The sequence below is a fragment of the Amblyomma americanum genome, chromosome 1, assembly GCF_052857255.1.
Source record: "Amblyomma americanum isolate KBUSLIRL-KWMA chromosome 1, ASM5285725v1, whole genome shotgun sequence".
Classification (NCBI taxonomy): Eukaryota; Metazoa; Arthropoda; class Arachnida; order Ixodida; family Ixodidae; genus Amblyomma; species Amblyomma americanum.
Genome location: NC_135497.1, coordinates 157,734,374 through 157,753,696, shown reverse-complemented (window position 1 = coordinate 157,753,696; position 19,323 = coordinate 157,734,374). Strand labels below are relative to the sequence as shown.

At 50.3% G+C, this 19,323-nt stretch overlaps 1 protein-coding gene across 1 annotated transcript; it reads right to left on the bottom strand.

Moving 5' to 3' along the window:
* Window positions 1–11,181: 11,181 nt before the first annotated feature.
* Window positions 11,182–15,541, bottom strand: LOC144114460 (alpha-(1,3)-fucosyltransferase C-like). Its single transcript, XM_077648209.1, has 2 exons — window positions 14,446–15,541; window positions 11,182–11,261 (listed from the first exon to the last, which is right to left on the bottom strand). Exons 1-2 carry the CDS (start codon window positions 15,539–15,541, stop codon window positions 11,182–11,184), a joined length of 1,176 nt encoding a protein of 391 aa, XP_077504335.1.
* Between the last annotated feature and the right edge of the window lie 3,782 nt (window positions 15,542–19,323).

Here is a 19,323-nt window from a genome sequence, read left to right as displayed (position 1 = left end):
AATCTTACTGATTCCTGCTCAGTTCCGAAATTCTACTGCATCATAGCTGTCAATATAATCTTCTACATGTTTCATTGGATTTTTAAATCGTAGCGTGGGATAAAAATGCTTGGTGTCCTTTCTCTCCCTGCTCAATATGTTTTAAATAACAGTAACCCAGAACCCATTTCATGCTATAATCAATTAGGCGTGCACATAACACCTAACCCGCTCCCCAGAAACTGCTGAGGAAGCGGCGATAGCACTAGCTATGACTAGTAGTAATGCTGACCTGATCTTCAGCGATTCAAAAACAGCCATCCGAAATTTGGCGAGGGGCAGAATATCTGTCACAGCGGCGCGGTTGCTGAATCGGGCCACGGAGCGAGGGATTACGGAGACGGAAATTGTCTGGGTACCTGCACACTCTGGGAACCCTGGGAACGAGACGGCTCACATGAATGCTCGAGGTTTCGTCAGCCGAGTAGGTGAGCTGGACGTCCCGGGAAGGTCCACGAGAGATGGGCTGGTATCCTTTCATGACATTACTAATCATTTCAGACTTGAGCGGAGGATTTACCCACCCCCAGACAAGCAATTGGTGAAGGCGCAGGAATGCGTCTGGCGACGATTGCAGACTAGATGTTTCTTCAACCCATACGTATTGAGCAAAATCTACCCGGACATTCCGCCGGAGTGCAAATGGTGTCACAAATTGGCAACCTATGACCACATATTATGGAGCTGTAGCATAGCACCGCCACCGGCGGACATTATGCGTGATCCTTCCCTCGAGCAGTGGGAGGCCGTGTTGGCCAGCTCAGACCCGGTCGTCCAGACCAGGGCCGTGGAGTGGGCCACCCAGGTCGCCGTCAGCCATGGGTTGATGGCCATCTGACACGGAATCGTCCACACATGCTCTCTGACGAAAATAAAGTTTTTCCATCCATCATCCCGTCATCGACATACGAGCAATGCAAAGCGCACTCTGGGCTATCTCCTTCGGAAGTTTTTAACGCACCTACTGCAGCCAAACCAACGATCGTGCAAGGCATTTGTTGGGCCTAAATTAAAATATGCGTAATCAATCTGGGACCATCGACTTTCGACACTTACATCTCATCTCGAACTGATTGAGAATAAGTCGGCACGCTAAATCTTATCCAAATATAACCGCACATACAAAGTCATGGCCATGAAAAAAATCTCGTCACTCCCACTTTTTGAGCGCGGCAGAAAGGTGTCTCGACTCCGTTTATTTCATGAAGCCTATCATCACCAACTAAATCGTCAGTTCATTCCTCGTCCATTTTATATTTCATTGCGCATCGATCACGTTCACAAAGTTCATACTGTTCCTTGCTCCAACAACTTTCTTTTGTGGATTCATCCCGCGCACATTGCCTGACTAGAACTGCCTTCCACAAGACGTCGTGTCAATAACAGGTCCTGTACTTTTTCGCAGTTCACTATGTCCCCTTTCTTGTAGGAACAGCTTGTAGTAACATGCCCCATAGCTTCGTTGGTGGAGCACCGGACGCGAAATTCTGAGGTCGTGGGTTCGGATCCCACCGGTGGAATGTGGCTGTCTTTTCTTCTGCCTTTTTACCATATACCTTTAAGCCGTAATAAATAACACTTAATTGCCAGGTAATCAATAGTACAAATAAAAAAAAACTTATGCTTCTTGGTTTCGGTGGATAATGGCTTCCGTCATGCGCGTCATTGAAGGTGTGACCTCTGGTTAATTATGCTAAACGCTAACAAATTCAAACTCGCCTCTTTTCATCGTCAACATCATCGTCCCTTATTTTTTCTATGTAGTTCCTAACTGTTCTATTGGAAGCGTCCAATCGTTTAGGTATCTTGGTATCGTCCTCTGCAGCAGCCTTCCTAGGCAAGCACACATAACAATCACATCATCTGCCCACAGATCTCTAGGATTCATGAAACGTCTTCTTTGTCAAGCGCCGCAAAACGTGAAGCTTCTGACTGACGAAACCCTAATCTAACCTAAACGTTAGTACTGCACTTCCTTCTGGAACCTGCACCAAATATATCTAACAAATGCGCTCGAATCCGTTAAAAACCGAGCCATTCGCTTCATTCATTCCGCATATGAACGCGATAGAGTTAAAAGCTCCGTCACGCAGCAATTCCGGCGTCGGCGGCGTTGTGAGCGATCAATAGGGTGACTCAAGCAGCCACCCCCAGAGAAGCAATGTAGGTGGGCAAGCTAGCCCACGTGACCTTATGGGGTTTTCACAACCTACCCACCGGGTTCTGTGCAAACTAACCACCCAGGCAGGTGGCTCTTAAATAAATGGTTGATTGCGAGAGGCTGCTCGGAAAGAGCGACTTAGGTCGCACAAGACCCTCCGGTGACAGCACCTGCCATCGCACGGCAGTGGCGCATCTCTCAACCGCAGCACCATTGCGTCAGGAGTGGTATGAGGACTCCCAGGGACATATGACTCTAAAGATAAGAATGTCTAATTCCGCATATATGGGCATTAACGCATTAATGCTATCGCGTCATATCTTTAACATGGAGTTCCAAGTGCCACCTCCAATTTTTCGCATATCATCAAGGTTTCATCTCTGATGGAAATGTACAGCGCAAATAAAGACGAGGACGAGGTAAAGAGGGGAATTGTAGGGTTATGCTTGAAAAATGCGCTTTGTGAATCTAGTCCTGAGCTAATGGCTGCTAGCTTCAATGAACAGATTCTTCGTCTCAGAGCCGCGGGGTATCCTACTAATGTTTTGATCAGTGTCGCGGAAACCCATCTTAAGTGCCTGTGCTCAAAAGAGACTCGTACTTCACTATCGCCTTCAACAAAACGGATTGCTGTGATCCCTTACGTAAATTCGTGGCCTGTCTCATCGCCTAAAAAAGATCGATGAACGCGGGAACGTAAAAGTTCTTTTCTCTGCCCCCGATAAGCTGCAAAAATTATGCAGACTGTCCAGGTCCAGTGATTCAAATAATCAGAACAGCAAAAAGAAGCACCGAACAAAGTTCGTAGAATGTACGCATTCTATTGTGTCCAGCATCCCTTTGAAATTTCGGAACAGCAATGTGGGACAAAGCGGTAGATGTTTGAACGACCGCCTCCGTGAGCTTTGCAATAATGTGTCTGAACGGCGAGGAGGGTTTCTGGACGCACACTGTAAGAAATGTAAGAAAAATGGTAAAGATGAAAATGATAGCGATTCAGATGAAGAGTTTTTGTGTCAGCCTGCTTACCAAGAATGCTCTGTTATCGCCAAAAACCGTTGCCAACTCACTCGAGAGATAATAGAGGCTGAAATGATAGACCGGTGGGGTGGGTCCTGCGTGACCAAGCCATTTATTGCTGTTACTAGTAAGGAGCTGTTATATTTGCGCCAACATATGAATGGGTCACCTACTGCGCATGTGTGATAAATGCCTGGTTTTTCAGCTATAAATACTGGTACAAGTTTCGAAATAAACCGTTGCAAGTCAGCGCTCGTGTGTTCCATGTGTCTTCCTTGTGTCCTCGTCTTTATTTCGCTGTAGGTTTCCCTCATGAATCAACAACATGCCCAGACTGCCACCTTGGTTCCTCTCTGAAGACAAATTCTGCTCTTAAAAGCCTCGCAGCTCGCCGCCCCATCGCCAGCCTCTGTTTGCTCCACAAGTGTTTCGATACTTCTTTAAATCAAACATCTGACATTGCTAATGTGACCCGCATATCTCACTGCACTGCCCATTCATTTCAGAATGCCCGGACTCTGTCCCGTACTGCAAAGTGGTTTATAGTTTATGGGGGTTTAACGTCCCAAAGCGACTCAGGCTATGAGAGACGCCGTAGTTAAGGGCTCCGGAAATTTCGGCCACCTGGGGTTCTTTAACGTGCACTGACATCGCACAGCACGTACTGCAAAGTTTTCAGGTTATACTTTTCTCACCGAACTGTTGTGGACTGGAACGCCCTCCACACAGACATTTCCGCCATCACATGCCCATCTGCATTTTTAGATGTAACCGCTTATACTTCAAGGCAATGTCTTATATTTGTATTGATGAATATATTAGTCATACCTTATGTATTAACCCCTGGAGGGGGTATTGTCTTTGAACAGAATAAAGTGAAGCCGCCGCGACACCCATTGGCTGCTGTTGGTCACGTGGTGACTTTGCTGCCTGAATGGACCACGCTGGCCCGCGCAACTCACGCCTGGCATAGTCTGCATTGGGCGCGGCAGCTTCTAATCGCGCGTCGCTGCTGATGTTTACTTCTTACATTCCGACAATGTGTTGAAAAGTTCGCGTGCGTTCTACGCTGAAGGTACGAGAGCGAAAGCTGCTCGGAGTTGAGCATTAGGGTGCAGATCTCGGCCGAAACTGAGACCTTCTTTCAGTGATTCCGCACGGAAAAATCGGCGAAACTCGACGTGCCGCTTGGATCCTCGTTGTTTGCCTCCACAAAATTCCGCATAAAGATAATAAGCGGCTGTGATGCCAAGTAGATTTGCAGATACCTTTCGTCTGTCGTAAGCAGGCTGCATTTATGTTGATCGTTATTGCTGACCGTTTTTGTCACACTGGCGATGCAATGCGCAAAAGCTCTTCCACTTCGCTTCGAACACTTCTTAAACATCAGCGGATATCGCAGTTTAAGAATATTTTGTAGCACTGATTTTTTCGAAGCACGGTTAAGGCTACTTTAGTGGTCTCCTTGCGGCACCGACTGCACCAGAAAGGTACTGTATAAACTAGATTTTCCCTTAACTTCTTTTCACAGTGGCGTGAAGGATAACAAATAATGACTGATTGAAATTTTTAGAATTAGAGCCTCTGCTGAGTTTCCAAGCCTCGGCCAGTGCACAAAGTCCCCATTTACTTCGTAAAGTAACCTCGTTTGATAATTAATCTGACTCACAAAGCCGCGAAAAGCTCTGACGTCGGTTCTGCTCTTTTTTAGGTTCAAGGCATTTCACGTAGAGAATGGGGCTGGACGCAAAAGCGGAAAGAAAATGAACAGAAACTCGACCGGGCATGTCAGGCAGGTTGCCCTTTGAATTCGTTCCTTGCAGCTTCATACGCTGAATGAGTCAACCGTGAGCTGGGAAAAGAACCCTTTCTATAGAAACGACTTTGCATTCTTTTCGGCAAGGGAAACAGACAACGCGGAGTTTTCACTGTGTTAATTCCAATTGCAGCCAGGAACAACGTGCGGATATTCGGAGACTTTTCACCGTGCTCTCGCAAAGCAGTGAGCATGGTGAAGGCTGGAAGTAGGGCGATATGAAAGGGACGGCGAGAATGAAAAGGCGCAGGAGAGAGCAGGGGTGAAAGAGAGGAAGGCGGAAGCGTAATGGGGAAAGCGGTGGAGGAGGGTATGGCGGGGACGGGCAAGAGCGGTCATGCTCAGTTTGCGCCGGCTGTTGAGCAGTGACTTCCTGAACGCGTTTACAATAGCCGTCATGCTTGGAACCTGTGCCGCGACCGCCTGCGCAAAAGCGACAGCGGTTGATGACTGGTAACATTATTGAAACAAGCAAATAAAATCACTTCTGAATCTTGACTTCATGAAAGGAACAACGTGCGTCAAGGAATATATAACCTGGCAGAGTACTTGGAATTTGGGTGTACGAAAGAGCGCGGATGTGCTCCGCGCCGACCACCACGAATTCGCGAACACCTGTTAGCCGCGCAGTGCCCACGGAACTATCTCGCTCAGAGCGACTACAGCACGACACGCGCCACCCGTACAATACGGCAACAGATAACAATGTGTCAGTATGAGAGCAATAAGGCCGACGCGCAACCGTCACGCAGGACGATAAAGTATGTCGACCATCTGCGGAGAAACTCAGCTTAAGTGACAATGCGTCCAGGACCACCTGCTCAACGGAACGGCGCAAACACTGACCTTCGCGGACGGGCCTGTAGGGCTGCCATATTGAGCTGTCGTCACAAAACAAACCCGCCAACAAACAACAATATATTCATAAACTCGTCGCACAGACAAGTGTGCCCGTGCAGGCGCGTTGCAAACATCCGTGACACGAGAAGCAATATATATATATATATATATATATATATATATATATATATATATATATATATATATATATATATATATATATATATATATATATATATATATATATATATATATATATATATATATATATATATAAAAATTCGCTTGACTGGCCAGAACAGCTATCGCTCGACAATTCGGTGTAACATAGTTAAACTGCTATTATATATATATATATATATATATATATATATATATATATATATATATATATATATATATATATATATATATATATATATATATATATATATATATATATATAGCAGAAGTTTAACTATGTTACACCGAATGGTCGAGCGATAGCTGTTTTTAGCGAATATTGTTAAACGACTTGCTTTAGATTGCGTTTAAATGTCAAGGATCTCAAATGTAAAACCAACGTTATGACTAAGGTCAAATTAGGCTGGACATGGTTTGGTCCAAATCGAAGGAGGTCAAATTTCGGGGGGTGGGTGGACCAAGTTTAGGGAATGACCCAAGCCAAATTTGGAGATTACCATCGTATCGAGCGCGTTCAAAATAACCTGGACAGCGATTTTGGTTCAGATCGATGAAGGTCAAATTTCGGAAGTGGGCCGAATTTCGAAACCCGCGGCAACGGCTGAGTGTTTAGGGCGCACGGCTATTGAGCCGGAGTTCCCCAGTTCGCACCCGGCCGCAGCGGCCGCGTTTCGATGGAAGCAAAACGCAAAAGGCGCCCATGCGCTCTGCGATGGCAGTGCACGTTAAAATCCCGAGGAGGTCGAAATTATTCCGGGGCCCTCCACGACGGCACCTCTTTCTCTCTTTCTTCTTCGACTCCCACTTTCATCCGTTCCCTAAGGCGCGGTTCGGGTGGCCTCCGAGATACACGAGACAGTTTCTGCGTCATTTCCTTTCCGTTAAAATCAATTTCCAATTTCCAAATTTTTGGACTGGCCGGGTAAGATTTGGAGACTACCATCGTATTGAGCACATTAAAATTAGTCTGGACATCGATTTTGGCACAAATCGATGAAGGTCAAATTTCGAGGGTGTATGGGCCAATATAAAGTGGTGGCGGGGGCGGAATGCGCACCATTTTGGAAACGACCCGGGCCTAATTTGGAGACACCATCACATTGGCCATAGTCAAATTATGGTTCGGCAGAGGACTTAACCTGTTGCTAGGATATTTGCAAGTCCGAAGGGCATTTTAAGGTAATGCGAACACACGGACTGAAGCTCGAGTTTTGTATTGAGCAGAGCTATAGCTCTAAAGAAACGAATACAAGATAGAAGACTTGATAAGATAGCTGCTCTCTACCAGCGAAAGGCGGGAAATCGCCCCCACCGACAGGCCCTTCTCAGCGGTTTTGCGGAGGCCCGTCCACGTTTCGCGGGCTATTGCTCCGCTCGCGAGGAACTAACTCCTGGACTCCTGGAGGAACTAACGCCCGGGACTAACTCCTGTACCCACTCCTCTTCGCCTGCGAGATCCGACGCGAAGGAGCCAAACCGCAGCGCTTTGATTTTGATCCTGTTCTACAGGGACCCGGAAAACTCGCTGCGTACCCGCGGAAAAAGCCATGAAAACGCTGCGCAGCGATCCTCATCCCTTAGAAACAGGGACACGTCGTCGGCATAGGCAGAGACTTTGACTTGGCTCTGGCCACGCAGAGGCAAGCCGCGTATTGAAGCAAAGTGAATATTTACCGCTCCGGGAAGGGATAAAGGATGGAGTGAACGAAGACAGGAAGAAAGAGGTGCCGTAATGGAGGGCTCCGGAATAATTTCGACCGCCTGGGGACTGACATCGCACAATACTGTATTGACGTGCCATGCGCGATTCTCCGGAGGCGTGTGTCCAGGCATAAAATAAGCGTGGGTAGAGAGTGCTCCCTCTCTAATCCCTCTTGTAACTGAGAAAGGGAAGCTATGCTGACCGTTAACAAATTATCGAGCGCTTAGGTCGGTATAAAATAACTGAAGGCGGTTGACTATTCCTAGTGGAAACGCGAATGACTCGTTGATACCGAACAGGTAGGTACGAGCTGCTCCCCCTGATCAAATGGTTTCGCTTGATGGAACGAACGAAACAGTCTGTAAGGACCCGTCCTGCTCGCGAAGGTAAATAAGTGCCTCGTGAGCTCTAGGGCCGAAAGTACGGAACGTCCAAGCACGCTGTTACTTTGAGCGTGGTGAACTAGGTAAGTCAGAGTCGCACTTATCCTTCGAGCGGGCAATGACGCTACGATCTTATAGTCGACATTGAGAAGGCATATAGGGCGCCATGCTTGTGGGTCGGAGCGATCTCCACCCGCCTTCGCGGTGACGATAATGCGGATTTCAGGGAAAGAAGTTGGCCGCAGCCCATTCATCAAGAATCCATTTACCATTCGTAGCAGCGCGCCCTTTGCTGTTCTGGAAAAGGTATTGTAAAAGCTTGTTGGAATGCCGTAAGGACCAGTGGCTGAGGCGGCACTAATTGCTAATTGCTAATTGAGGAGGCCAGACGTTGGACGTTTTCAGATCTCAAACTTTACACGCAAAAATTGCGCACATGTTGGACGCGCTTTCACTCCGTGTGCTGTCTGGGAGCGTCACGAAAGGCAGAAGCGGGAGCGAATTCCTCAGCTGTGCCTGCGCGCACGTGACTCAGCATAGCCGGATCCAATACCGGCCGCTCGAGCTGGACCACGCGGCTAGTTGCCCACGGCGAATGGCGCAGTAACACGTGATAACAGGCTCTAAGGGCAGTGGGTAATCGTGCATGACAAAGGTTAAAGGCGCTGCACTTTGCCCTAAACGGATGCACCTGAGGTTGTCATTCGGTGCCTGCGTTCGGCGGCCTTGACACGACGTCTTGACAAGTCTTGACCGGTCGCTACCAGATTCATGTGCCAGCGAGCCTTAAGCGTGTCCCAAGAATCAATTGCGGCGAAGCCCTTGCACGAAGCTACCAGCGCCGTGCGCAGCGTCGCCACGCTCTTCGGGTCCGTCAGTAGGTTGATGTCCATACGCCACGTCCCAGTACGTGGGGTGTCTTCACCGCAGTCCAGCCTGAATGGCAGAGGCCGGTGACTGAATATGCGTGGCGTGCCTGCAGGGAACGAGAGAAACTCACGACTGACAACAAAATGAGTTAGCTCAGCTCTGGCGGAAAAAAACTTATCGAGCCGTCTGGTTGACCGCCCTCTCTCCCACGTCGCTTCAAACGTATCCCCGTGCAGTTGCATCCATGCGTCGGACAAGCGGAAATAAACCACGAGATCGCGTAGCGCGCGGGCACCGACATAGCGCCGACTTTGCCTTAGCCCGCGTAGGTAACTCCCCCCGCGTCCAAATCACAAAATATCCCGCAACGAAAGTGGAGCAGAATAGAACATAAACGAATCAAGGCGGTCAAAAAAAAAAATCTGAACTACTACAATACTGCGCCGGTGCGTACACAACCAAAGCCCTCACCCGTCGCTGGGTAAGAGTAAAATCAACCGCTGGAGAATGGCTAGAGTACGACCATCCAGCCCGAAAGTACAATGCGCACCAGCACGCAGGCAAGGGTTTAAAAAAACGTCTCCGGTGCCAGACGTAACAAAATCCAGTTTATGAAAAATATGCAGAAACAGAAAACCGGGAGGTGAAACTAACAAGCCGAGGGAGGAGCGAAAATTGCACTCCTGTAAAAAAAGAATGTCGGTGCTCCTCACCCGAGAGAAGAGCAAAACCTCTCTCTGTCTATGAATCGAAATCTCTAAGCATTCAGCGAGAGAAAATTCACAGCCGCCATCGCAATAACCAGGAGCGCCGACATTTTGGGGCAAAACCTACGGGGCCCCGCCACAGGCGGCCTCTGTCGCGCGCGGCAATTTTGAAATTGAAGGTTCGCCCGTATCGTGGGGTTCTTCCGATTGTGAAGAGAGGGGGTGGGTGCGTTTGCACTCCGGTCTGTGAATGTCTGTTCTTCCCGTTGCCTCGACGGTGTTTGTGGCAGTGTTCATCGGTTTCTGCGTGACCGTGTTAACGGCCAAAACTGAAGCTGAGAAGGCTGGCTGGGGCGCTGATGGGATAAGCTGGCCAGCCGACGAGGGTAGGACAGCTTCATCCACACCATCAGGAGTCTTCAGCCCTGATGCTTGCTCCTCCGGGCGGCCTTCCGCCGTATTGCTGCGCTGTTCACGTTGCTCGCACGTCAGGTCGCCTGATAGGCGAAGCAACATGTCGCAGCCAGGAACCGCCTCCATGTCGCCTTATGTTGGGCTCGGCTCTTCTGCTCTGCTGGAGCTGACGGAGGACAACACGACGGGATACGGCGGCAAGTCTTCAGTGGGCTTTCCCGCTCCACTTAAGGCCTCGCCTCTGTCGTGGCGGGGGCGACCTTGGATTCCGTTGGGCTGCTATTCGTGAGCGCCGTGTCCTCAGGTGATGCTGGAACGGCATGCTTTGTCCGTGGTTCTACGGCCACGTTGTCCTCGCTCGGGTTTTTCTTAAAAGCGGTGGCCGCCGCATAAGACCGCGGCAGCAAGCAGTCAGCCGTTGCGTACTTCGCGCCGCTCCGCATCCAGCGGTGTCACCGAACACTTCACAGCGGGCGCACCACGGCGTTCGACACGTCACGCCGATGTGATCGTCCTGGACGCAGCGAGAGCACACCTTCCGGACGCTGCGGTAGGCGAACATAACACGGTGGCCCTGGATGGCCATGAAGTTCGGCATCGCCTGCTTAATTTCGTTCCGGACCAGCCGTTGACCACCGCCGATGTGGCGACAACCCATGAGGACCGGCTGGGCGATATCGAGCACTTCGCCATAGGGGGTCACTGTTGAAGCCAGCACCGCATCTCCCACGAATAGCGGCACTCGAAATGGACCACGGAGAGGCCTACGCAGGCTGCTGCAGATAGTGAGGTGCCGTTCAGGTTGAAGGCGTATTTCGCAAGGATCTTCCGGGCCGCCGCAGCGCGAGGGCATGGCGACGCAGGCATTCATCCCTCCTTGGTGATGGAGGCTTTCCAGCTTTTTCGGGCCGACAACTGCTTCGATGGCGTCGACGATATCGTCGGCCGAGGAGCCAGTGCTGAGGGGCAACGAAAAGCAATGCGCCTTCGGGGGCTGCCAACAGAAAACCGGTGTGGCAGCAGGGCCCGCGCCAGCCATGACGACATCACTGGAGCCGAGACGCCTGGTTGGGACTGCTGGAAAAGGGGCTGCCCGGGGCACTGGTGAAGGCGCGGCGCCTGGACTCTTGAAAACAGGACCGACTCGCAGGGTCACAGCGGGCAGCAAGTAGGTAGCAGGAAGATACTCCTGCAATACCTCCCTTAAAGCCGCACACATTGGAGGATTTATGAAAAATTTAGGCTGGGCTTAACCACAGTTATATTCAAAAGTCGAACCATAGCTGTGGCATGGCTAGACAGATGGTCCCGAGTCCTCTTTTTTCATGGCTAATGAGGCAAACGCGGTTACGCGGCGTTTATACGCGCCCCATACGTTGACGTCACATGACATCACCTCACAAAAGTGCCAGCTCGACGAGGCTTATTTTAGGCGGAATGTCAAAGTAAAGGGTCAAAGGGCAAGCCACCATGGTGTACCTTTGGGTGCTTGCCAACGTTTCTACAAGAGGAATTGTCTTTGTCCGGGCGAGGACAAGTCCCAGACGAAGACGAGCGCTCTTGTCGAGACGTTGGCAAGCACCCTGAGAAGCCCCACCCAGGGGTTTTCCTTTTCTTGTTCGCTTTGTGATTATCAAGAACCGTCTGACCATACTCTCTCTACCATGATGTACCTTTAGTAGACATGGTCCACCATAAGGTTTTAACTTAGGTAAACCAAACCTATTAGCGCGAAAGCATTCCCAAATAACCAAGGTCAATTTTGGCAATGACCCGGGCTGGGTCGCCATCGTGTCGGGCACTGTAATTTATGGTTGGACATCGAATTTTGTCCAAGTCGGCCAAGGTCAGATTTCTTGGGTAACCCGGGACAAATTTTAGAAATGACCCGGGCTTAATTTGCCGGTCGCCATCGTGTCAGGCATGGTCAATTATGGTTGGAAATCTGACGTTGAACTTAAGGCTATTGCTAAGCTGCTTATCAAGGTCGGTCGAAGTCAAGGATCGCACCGACACGGAGATCGACTTTTGCATTTAGTAGAGCTATCGCTGTAAAACTAGGCACTGCTTTGCCCAAGTGAGGCGATTACTTGCGCAAAGATTGTGGGTTCCTTAACTGTCGCACAGATTCATGGCTGCTTAAGCGGAAGATCTGCTACAAAACTGCTAGTTCATGAATCGGCAGTCGAACAGTGAACCAGCACATACATGGGCGTCTAAGGGGGCTGTTTGTGTAGTCCATGCCGTCTACCGTTAGAATGGGCCCGCGCTACTTTGAACGGACGGGTTACGCTTCTCGCGGCCGGATCTAAACAAAGACGCGTCTTTTGTGGCTTCAGCCTTCCTCAGTGAAGCAGTGAAAAAAGCACGTTGCAATGCGTTCTCGCCGGGAGCAGCAAGCGCGGGAGAGGACGCCGCCAGCGGGCAAGGGTTGCACCGCACCGCTCTGCACAATTGAGGAGCGTTCGTTCACTGCGATAGTGTAGATGACTTGTGCAACAAAGCGGCAATCCTTCGCATTGTACTCTTAAGGGTGGCTTACGCGTCGCCCAAGTTCTCTGCCGCAATATATCGTAAAATCATCCTGCGCTCAATCTTCGCATAGGGAGTACCGTAATCATCGGTCAAGTTATTTTCCCCCCGAATTTCTGACCTTTTTGCCGTACCATTCGTGCGACCAATTTTCCGAGAGCTTATCGTTTTCGATTCGGGAGAAAAAGGTGCAAATTAGTTCGTTTGCAGTTACTAATCTCTTATTACTGCACGATACTCAGACAGTCACGGCGCACAAGGCAGAACAATAACTGCGCACTCAAAGTGCTTTATTCGTGCGAGTATGTGTTGTTAAGTAGTATGTGTCTATGTTGAGTTTGTATGTGTTTGAATAGTGCTCAACAATCAGAGATGCAGAGCCAACTCGTATCTGTCTTACCACTGCTTATTTGCAACCTATCTTTCATGCCACCTCATGTGTAAAAGGGTTAATTAGTGATAGTTGAAACTGCTCACGCCCCACTACGGCAAATGCATGGCTCTGCATTATTCCCACAACGACACGCTGCCGAGATCAAATCCGCGATCTCGCTTAGGAAATAACTGCCGTGCACTGTTACCTAATTATGAATAGAGTAACGGAATGCCTTATTTACAGCCCTAGAAGCACTCGAGTCGTTCAACACGCGTCATTCCTTTTAGAATCCACGCCAAACTACTTAAGCCGCCGGCGCTCTACCCTTGCTGGGCCAAATATTGCGGCCGTGCCGGCACCCCGCTGACGGTCACTGTACTTTTCCCGTTACATTTACTTTAGTGCAGCACGGTGCGGTCAGTCGTCCCCCCGATAGTGCCCGATAAGACCGAAGCTTCCTCTATTATCTATGCCTGTCTGGTCATTTTCTTTCCAATGGTGGCAATGCGGATGCCTTGTTCACAGGACATCCGCGAATCAGCGTGTTGCTGCGCGAGCCCCGCGTTACGTCACTTCGTCAGTTAGCAGGCTTTATTCAAAATACGGTGCCACGCTGCGCTCCCTTCTGCAACAGCGCCGCGGTTAAGCCTTCAGAGGTAGAAAAGCTAGCGAGCGGGAAACGGCGAGATAGGAGAAGAGGAAATGGAGTGATTCGCCACTTTCGGCGGATCTGCCATTCTTTGACAATACAGGTGCTAATAGGACACTCCCGAATGTTTGCTCACAAATGGCTCCTGCTTGAGATGTATGCCAACTTTCTGCCGCACCATCTGCTATGATAACAGCAAGCGGAATAATGGTCGCAAACGATCATCGCTGCAGATGACAAGCCAGTTTTTCGTTTGCACCCCGCATCAGGCCCCTATCACTATCATCACTATCACTATCAGAACTTACATGAGTGTCTAAAAGCAACCCGCTGTTATAGGCTGCCTTCTGCTGCCTGAACATGCACCATTGTATTGCGATTATTAATGTTGAAGGAAATTGCTTTCTTTCATTGAGGCATACACAAGCACTTGTCATGTAGAAACTGGCGTAAGATATTGTTTAATAAGCACTAAAAACATTGCACACAGAAACACATTAACTCGCGCAAAAAGCAGCATATATGGGCTTCTTCCCCAACATAATGTCACATTTTTGAAAGACAGATGTGCGTTCTGGAACAAACTGCTCATTTATATCTGCTCCACCATGTATTGCATTTTGCAATATGCGGTTACGCTCACTTCACGCCTTTCCATTGCTGCGAATGTCGCGACGAAGCGTGTTTTATTTATTAAGAGGATGTGTAGGGACGAAGCATGTCTCTGGTGGCAAGGGGGATACACCTTCTCACCAGGCAGAATCTTGCAATCCGAACCACGTTTCCACCATTGCACGACATCGTCGTTCGTGGTTCGGTTCCTATTTTCATACAGGGCGTCACACAACGCGCACAGGTCGTTTCCGGGCGCGGCGATTCGGTACTTCTCTTTCCACTTCATGCAATCGAGGTAACGTTCGTAACGGACGTAAATGTTGAGAATTGCCCCCACGGCTTCCACAGCTGAAGCAGCTGCGGTGGTGTCAAAAACAGAGAACGGTGGCACCGTGCTTCCGAGGCTTGAGCTTCCAAAGTAGATGGGTATGATGGAGTAGTGGAGAGCGTCGAACATTATCTCATGCGGATGTTCAAAGCATGGGGAGCTCTCGACGACAAACAGGAAGAAGTACTGGTTTTGGAAATTTTTTAAGCACTCGTGGCGGTTTTTGCACTCGTCACCTCCGCAGTTTTTTATTATTCTGGAGGACGTGGCCAATGCGACGAAACGGGCCAATTCGAAGTCGCTCCTGATCTCCTCGAGCTTAACGAGTGCCAGCTCGGCGAGCCGGTCGTCCTCGCATTCGCTGACCAACCACACGCCAACAGTTTTTTTCTTCCTGATTGTCTGATTGAGGCTTTCGTAGGAGAGCCCCATAGGCGGAGGTGCCCACATGCTGTACGGCACAGTCACGTCAGCGTCGCCGCGGTAAGACATTGTCCAGTTGAATTTCGCAGCCATACTTAGCAGGTCGTATGAGGGGTTCAGCGGAGGTTTACCTCGAGTCCAGATAACCCAGACCTGCCCTCGGTGTCGAAGTGCCGGGTAATCGTAGTAGTTCAGGTTATCGGCATCGAAAAGGATTGCGTCAGCCCGTCCCAGGTAATGCCTCTTCCTGTTGACAAAACAAGTCCTGCCGTCATCCCGATCAGGGCAGGCCTGCAGTACGCGCTCACCGTGTGCCGGCAACGGCTCGTCCTTTTCCCACTCAAGCGTGGGTACGGACCATAGAAGAATACGAGGGTTGTCTACCTCATCGTCCAGGTAGACGCCCGGCAGGTCACGTCCATACCACGGTCTCCAGCGGGTGTAGAACATAGACGCCTCTTCGACCTCTTTCTTGTAGCGCATGATGGCGAGAGGTACCAAGGTGGAGATGCCGATTAGCAGCGCCCAGGCAATGAAAGGAAGGACGTCAGACCACTGTCCAGCTTCATGGAGCATAAAACGAAGCCAATAGACAATGCGTGGGAGACCTCGCCTCCACCGCCAGTCCATGGGATCCCTGCTGCAAGCTGCCTGCATTGCAATACGAAGGTCATTACTTGAATGCTGTTGGATTTTAACTGTCCCCTAACAGTACCGAGAAGTACGTAGACGAAAGCTGTGGCCGGTAAAACCGTAGAAGTGTTCTAATCAAAGTGCCAAGAAAGAGAGGGACTTGAGATCGCCCCTTGGGAAATAAGCTGGCAGGTTGGTGCGCGTAACATGAACATTCCTACAATGTGAAAACAATGTGCATTCCACGAACACATTATGACGCTTAAAAAAGAAAGTAGCACCAATGTTTCAAACAGCTTTAGAGCTCGAAAGAACGAATTCAGCGGACCACATACCTTTACTCACTCCGGCACCTTCCCGTGTTTATTCGCAGCGCAGCTGCACTCGCACTGAACACGCTGCGCTACACCACGTAGTACAGAGTAGATCACCCTTGCCTGGAGTGGTCGGACGGGCGCTGCGAGCTGCGTGTGCGACGCATGGCGGCAGTCACAAGGTTCGAGATCGCTTGGCCACTAGCGCCACGAGCCTGGATGCTGCGCCATTCGCAGCTTACCTAGATACTACATTGAGTAAAGCTGAAATTTGGGCGAGTTGGTAAACATTCATGGTGGGTGAACAGCGCAATAAAGGCGGGACAAAGGCAATACAAGCGCTGACTTGCAACTGTTGTCTTGCCTTTGTCACGTCTTTATTGCGCTGTTCACCCACCATGAGTACCTAGATACTAGCATTCGTGATTTGCAGGTCGTGAGCGCCGGCTCTGTATGACTGATAGAGCACTGGTGAGTGGTCCGCGAATGCACATCGCAAAGCACGCACACGTGCACGCGGCGAAAGTGCGGCGCTAGTGTGGCACGTTCGTGGCTAAGCTGGTAGCGCTCTTTCAATGATAAGCTGGTGCACCCGACCCGCTAATCACGCAGGCCTGTATCTTCATCTACCGCAAATGCCGCAGCGTCCATGGAGTCCCTAAATAATACCTAGAGGGAAAGCTGGTGCCACCGTCTATGTGAGTTTCTTAGAGCACTTCAACCACCGCGGGAATGCCGGGAAGACCAGGTTTCGTGTTTGGCTTGGCTATTGTTGGGCAGAAAGTGCGATTTATCTCGAAATTGGCAGCTTCGCCGCAATGCTCTCCTCTGTGCGCAGATTAAGTTATTTCGATAGTGCGTCTTTCACTTCTTCAATAGATTTAACGCTAGTGAAAGTTCGGTGTTACTTTGGAACAGAAACTTTCACAGCATTGCTCCGAGGTTTGCCTTGATAAGAGTCGTATTGTTTTCGGTTGCATTCACCTGTCATGCCCAACAATAGCCAAGCCAAGTAAGAAACCTCGTCTTCCCGGCATTCTTGTGCCTCTTCATGGTGGATGAAGTGTAGGCCACTAGTTTTCCCTTTAATTATATTAACAAACTCTATATATACGGCAGTTGCCACACTGGTGGCCCTTTTGGTAAACCGATCTGGAACCCGCTGACTGCCGCTAGTCACCGCAGGCTCAGTGCGGAGAGCCTGCAAGGCCCGTCAACTGGTCGTGTTAGAAGAGATAAAAGAGAGCCAGAACCTACTGCCAGCGACATCAGGGGAGAAATCCGACTGTGCGGCCTGCTCGAGGCCCCCCCTGCCGCCGGATACGGGCCGGTGTAGTTTCGGCTACTAGGCTTTGTTCCGGTGCAACGCCAGCGGTGGGGATGGGTTGTCCGGGGCCCATCCTCTTGGGAGCTGCAGCGACTCCCACGGCTGTGAGGGCCAGCCGAATCGTGAGGTCCGTTGTCTGTGCGGAGGCAGGCTTGGAGGCAGACCAGGTTGGACCCACGAAATCCGGTAAAGGAATGTCAAAAGTCAAAACCTCCGCTCACGGGAACGTGCACGGCTACTAATGCTCGGTTTCTGGCTACGAAGAGGTCAGGTCCGCGCGGTAGCGTGCCGACGCACGGTTTCTGGCTACATAGAGGCCAGGTCCGCGCGGGGGTTCCGACAGCCCGAGCTCCTCGGAATCGATGTCCTCGGGGAAGCAGTCTCATTGCGGATCGCTTATGATGGGTGGCATATTGCGGACGCCGAGGCTGACCCGGTCTTGGGGACCACCGGGGACGCCGAGGTAGAGGGTGTGCAGTAGGACCAGTGCGAAAACCGTCGATGTGTGGAGTACCGGTGGAGTAGGCCCGGCTTATCTCACCCTATGCCCGATTCTTGGTTCGTGGCCCGGGCGCCCGGCCTTGAATACTCCCTCCTCAGTAGGTGTGGAGCAAGCAAGGGGAGGAAATAAGTGCATGGTGGTTGGAAGGTAGCACAGGTGGGTCCCCCAGTGTTACCGGGTTATGGTGCCGAGGGCCAAGCGCCGATAGGCTGACGACCTGGGCCTCTGTTGGCCGGACCACACCACACACACTTCCGGAGTCTGAAAAACCGCGAAACACAGTCGACGGCTAGTAACCGGCCGGTCCGATCCAACCCTTAAAATCGTGGAGGAGCAGGTGGCTGCGGACCCCAAGTTAGGAATTTTTTTTTCTTTCTTTCCTGTCACCGACGGTCGGAGCCAGTGGGTGGTCGTGCATCCCGTGGGGGAGCCGCATCATTGGAAAAGCTCGATGCCCTACCTGTCATGGCCAGGCAGGCCAGAAATGGAGTCGATGTCAAATGAAGGATCAGAGCAAAATCTCGCTGTCCCCATTCCCATCCCAATTCCCATAACCCTTTCCCAATCCCAATTTCCCATCACCTACATCCCACCCCCTCCGCTACGTCCTAGGGGAGATCAGGGGAGTCTCCCCGGGCCCGTTCCCCCGGCGATGGGTCGCTTGTAGCATTCCCCCCTCCCCCCTTTCTTTTATTTTTCCACCTACGGGTGGCAAAACGATGGATTGCCTTCGGGCCTTTTCATTTATTTTACGATTGGGTCAAGCCTGTTATACGTCAGTGGTGCAGGCTGGAGCTTATTGGTTTACATTCTTTTTATGGCAGCTCCACCATACTATATGCCAGCGACATCAAGTGATTAGAAGGACTTCTGGGAGTTGAGGGCAAAAAATCGAACTAAGAGCAACTTAACACTATGTAAGATTTTAAAAAACGTAAGTATTATCGTATGCATAAATAATTATGATTGTTTTGTCTTGGCTGAAAAAAAAACACTGATGCGAGATATTGTTTGCAGTACTATAATGTACTAGTAGTACTAACGGTACTAACACTGTAGCCATAAAGCTACTATACTAGCTATTGTAGCTAGTTTTAGCTCCCTCTCACGGTCTTGTCGTCATGCTAACCCTCCAGCCTGCTGAGCACATGAACCGGTATGATTAGGTAGTACATGTTGTCGGGCTAGTTGGTGCATTTCTCCTGACATGGTAAAGTTGCGCCAAGCGCCTCTATGCTATGCCTGTACGTAACAAGGTCCATGTGAAAAGCATTTTATGTACGGGGAGGCAACGAGGCAGAGGCACTGAGTGGTTATGGCGCTCGGCTGCTGGCCCGGAAGACGCGGGTTCGATCCCGGCCGCGGCGGCTGAATTTCGATGGAGGCGAAATGCTAGAGGCCCGAGTGCTGTGCGATGTCAGTGCACGTTAAAGAACCCCAGGTGGTCGAAATTTCCGGAGCCCTTCACTACGGCGTCCCTCATAGCCTT

What these genes read in the sequence shown, in the direction of transcription:
- LOC144114460 (XM_077648209.1), bottom strand. Translation starts at nt 15,541, where the DNA reads ATGCGCTACAAGAAAGAGGTCGAAGAGGCGTCTATGTTCTACACCCGC. An exon ending in GGATTGCAAGATTCTGCCTG is followed by an intron (nt 11,262 to 14,445) that starts GTGAGAAGGTGT and finishes CCTGTTTTCAAG; the next exon opens with AGTCCAGGCGCCGCGCCTTC.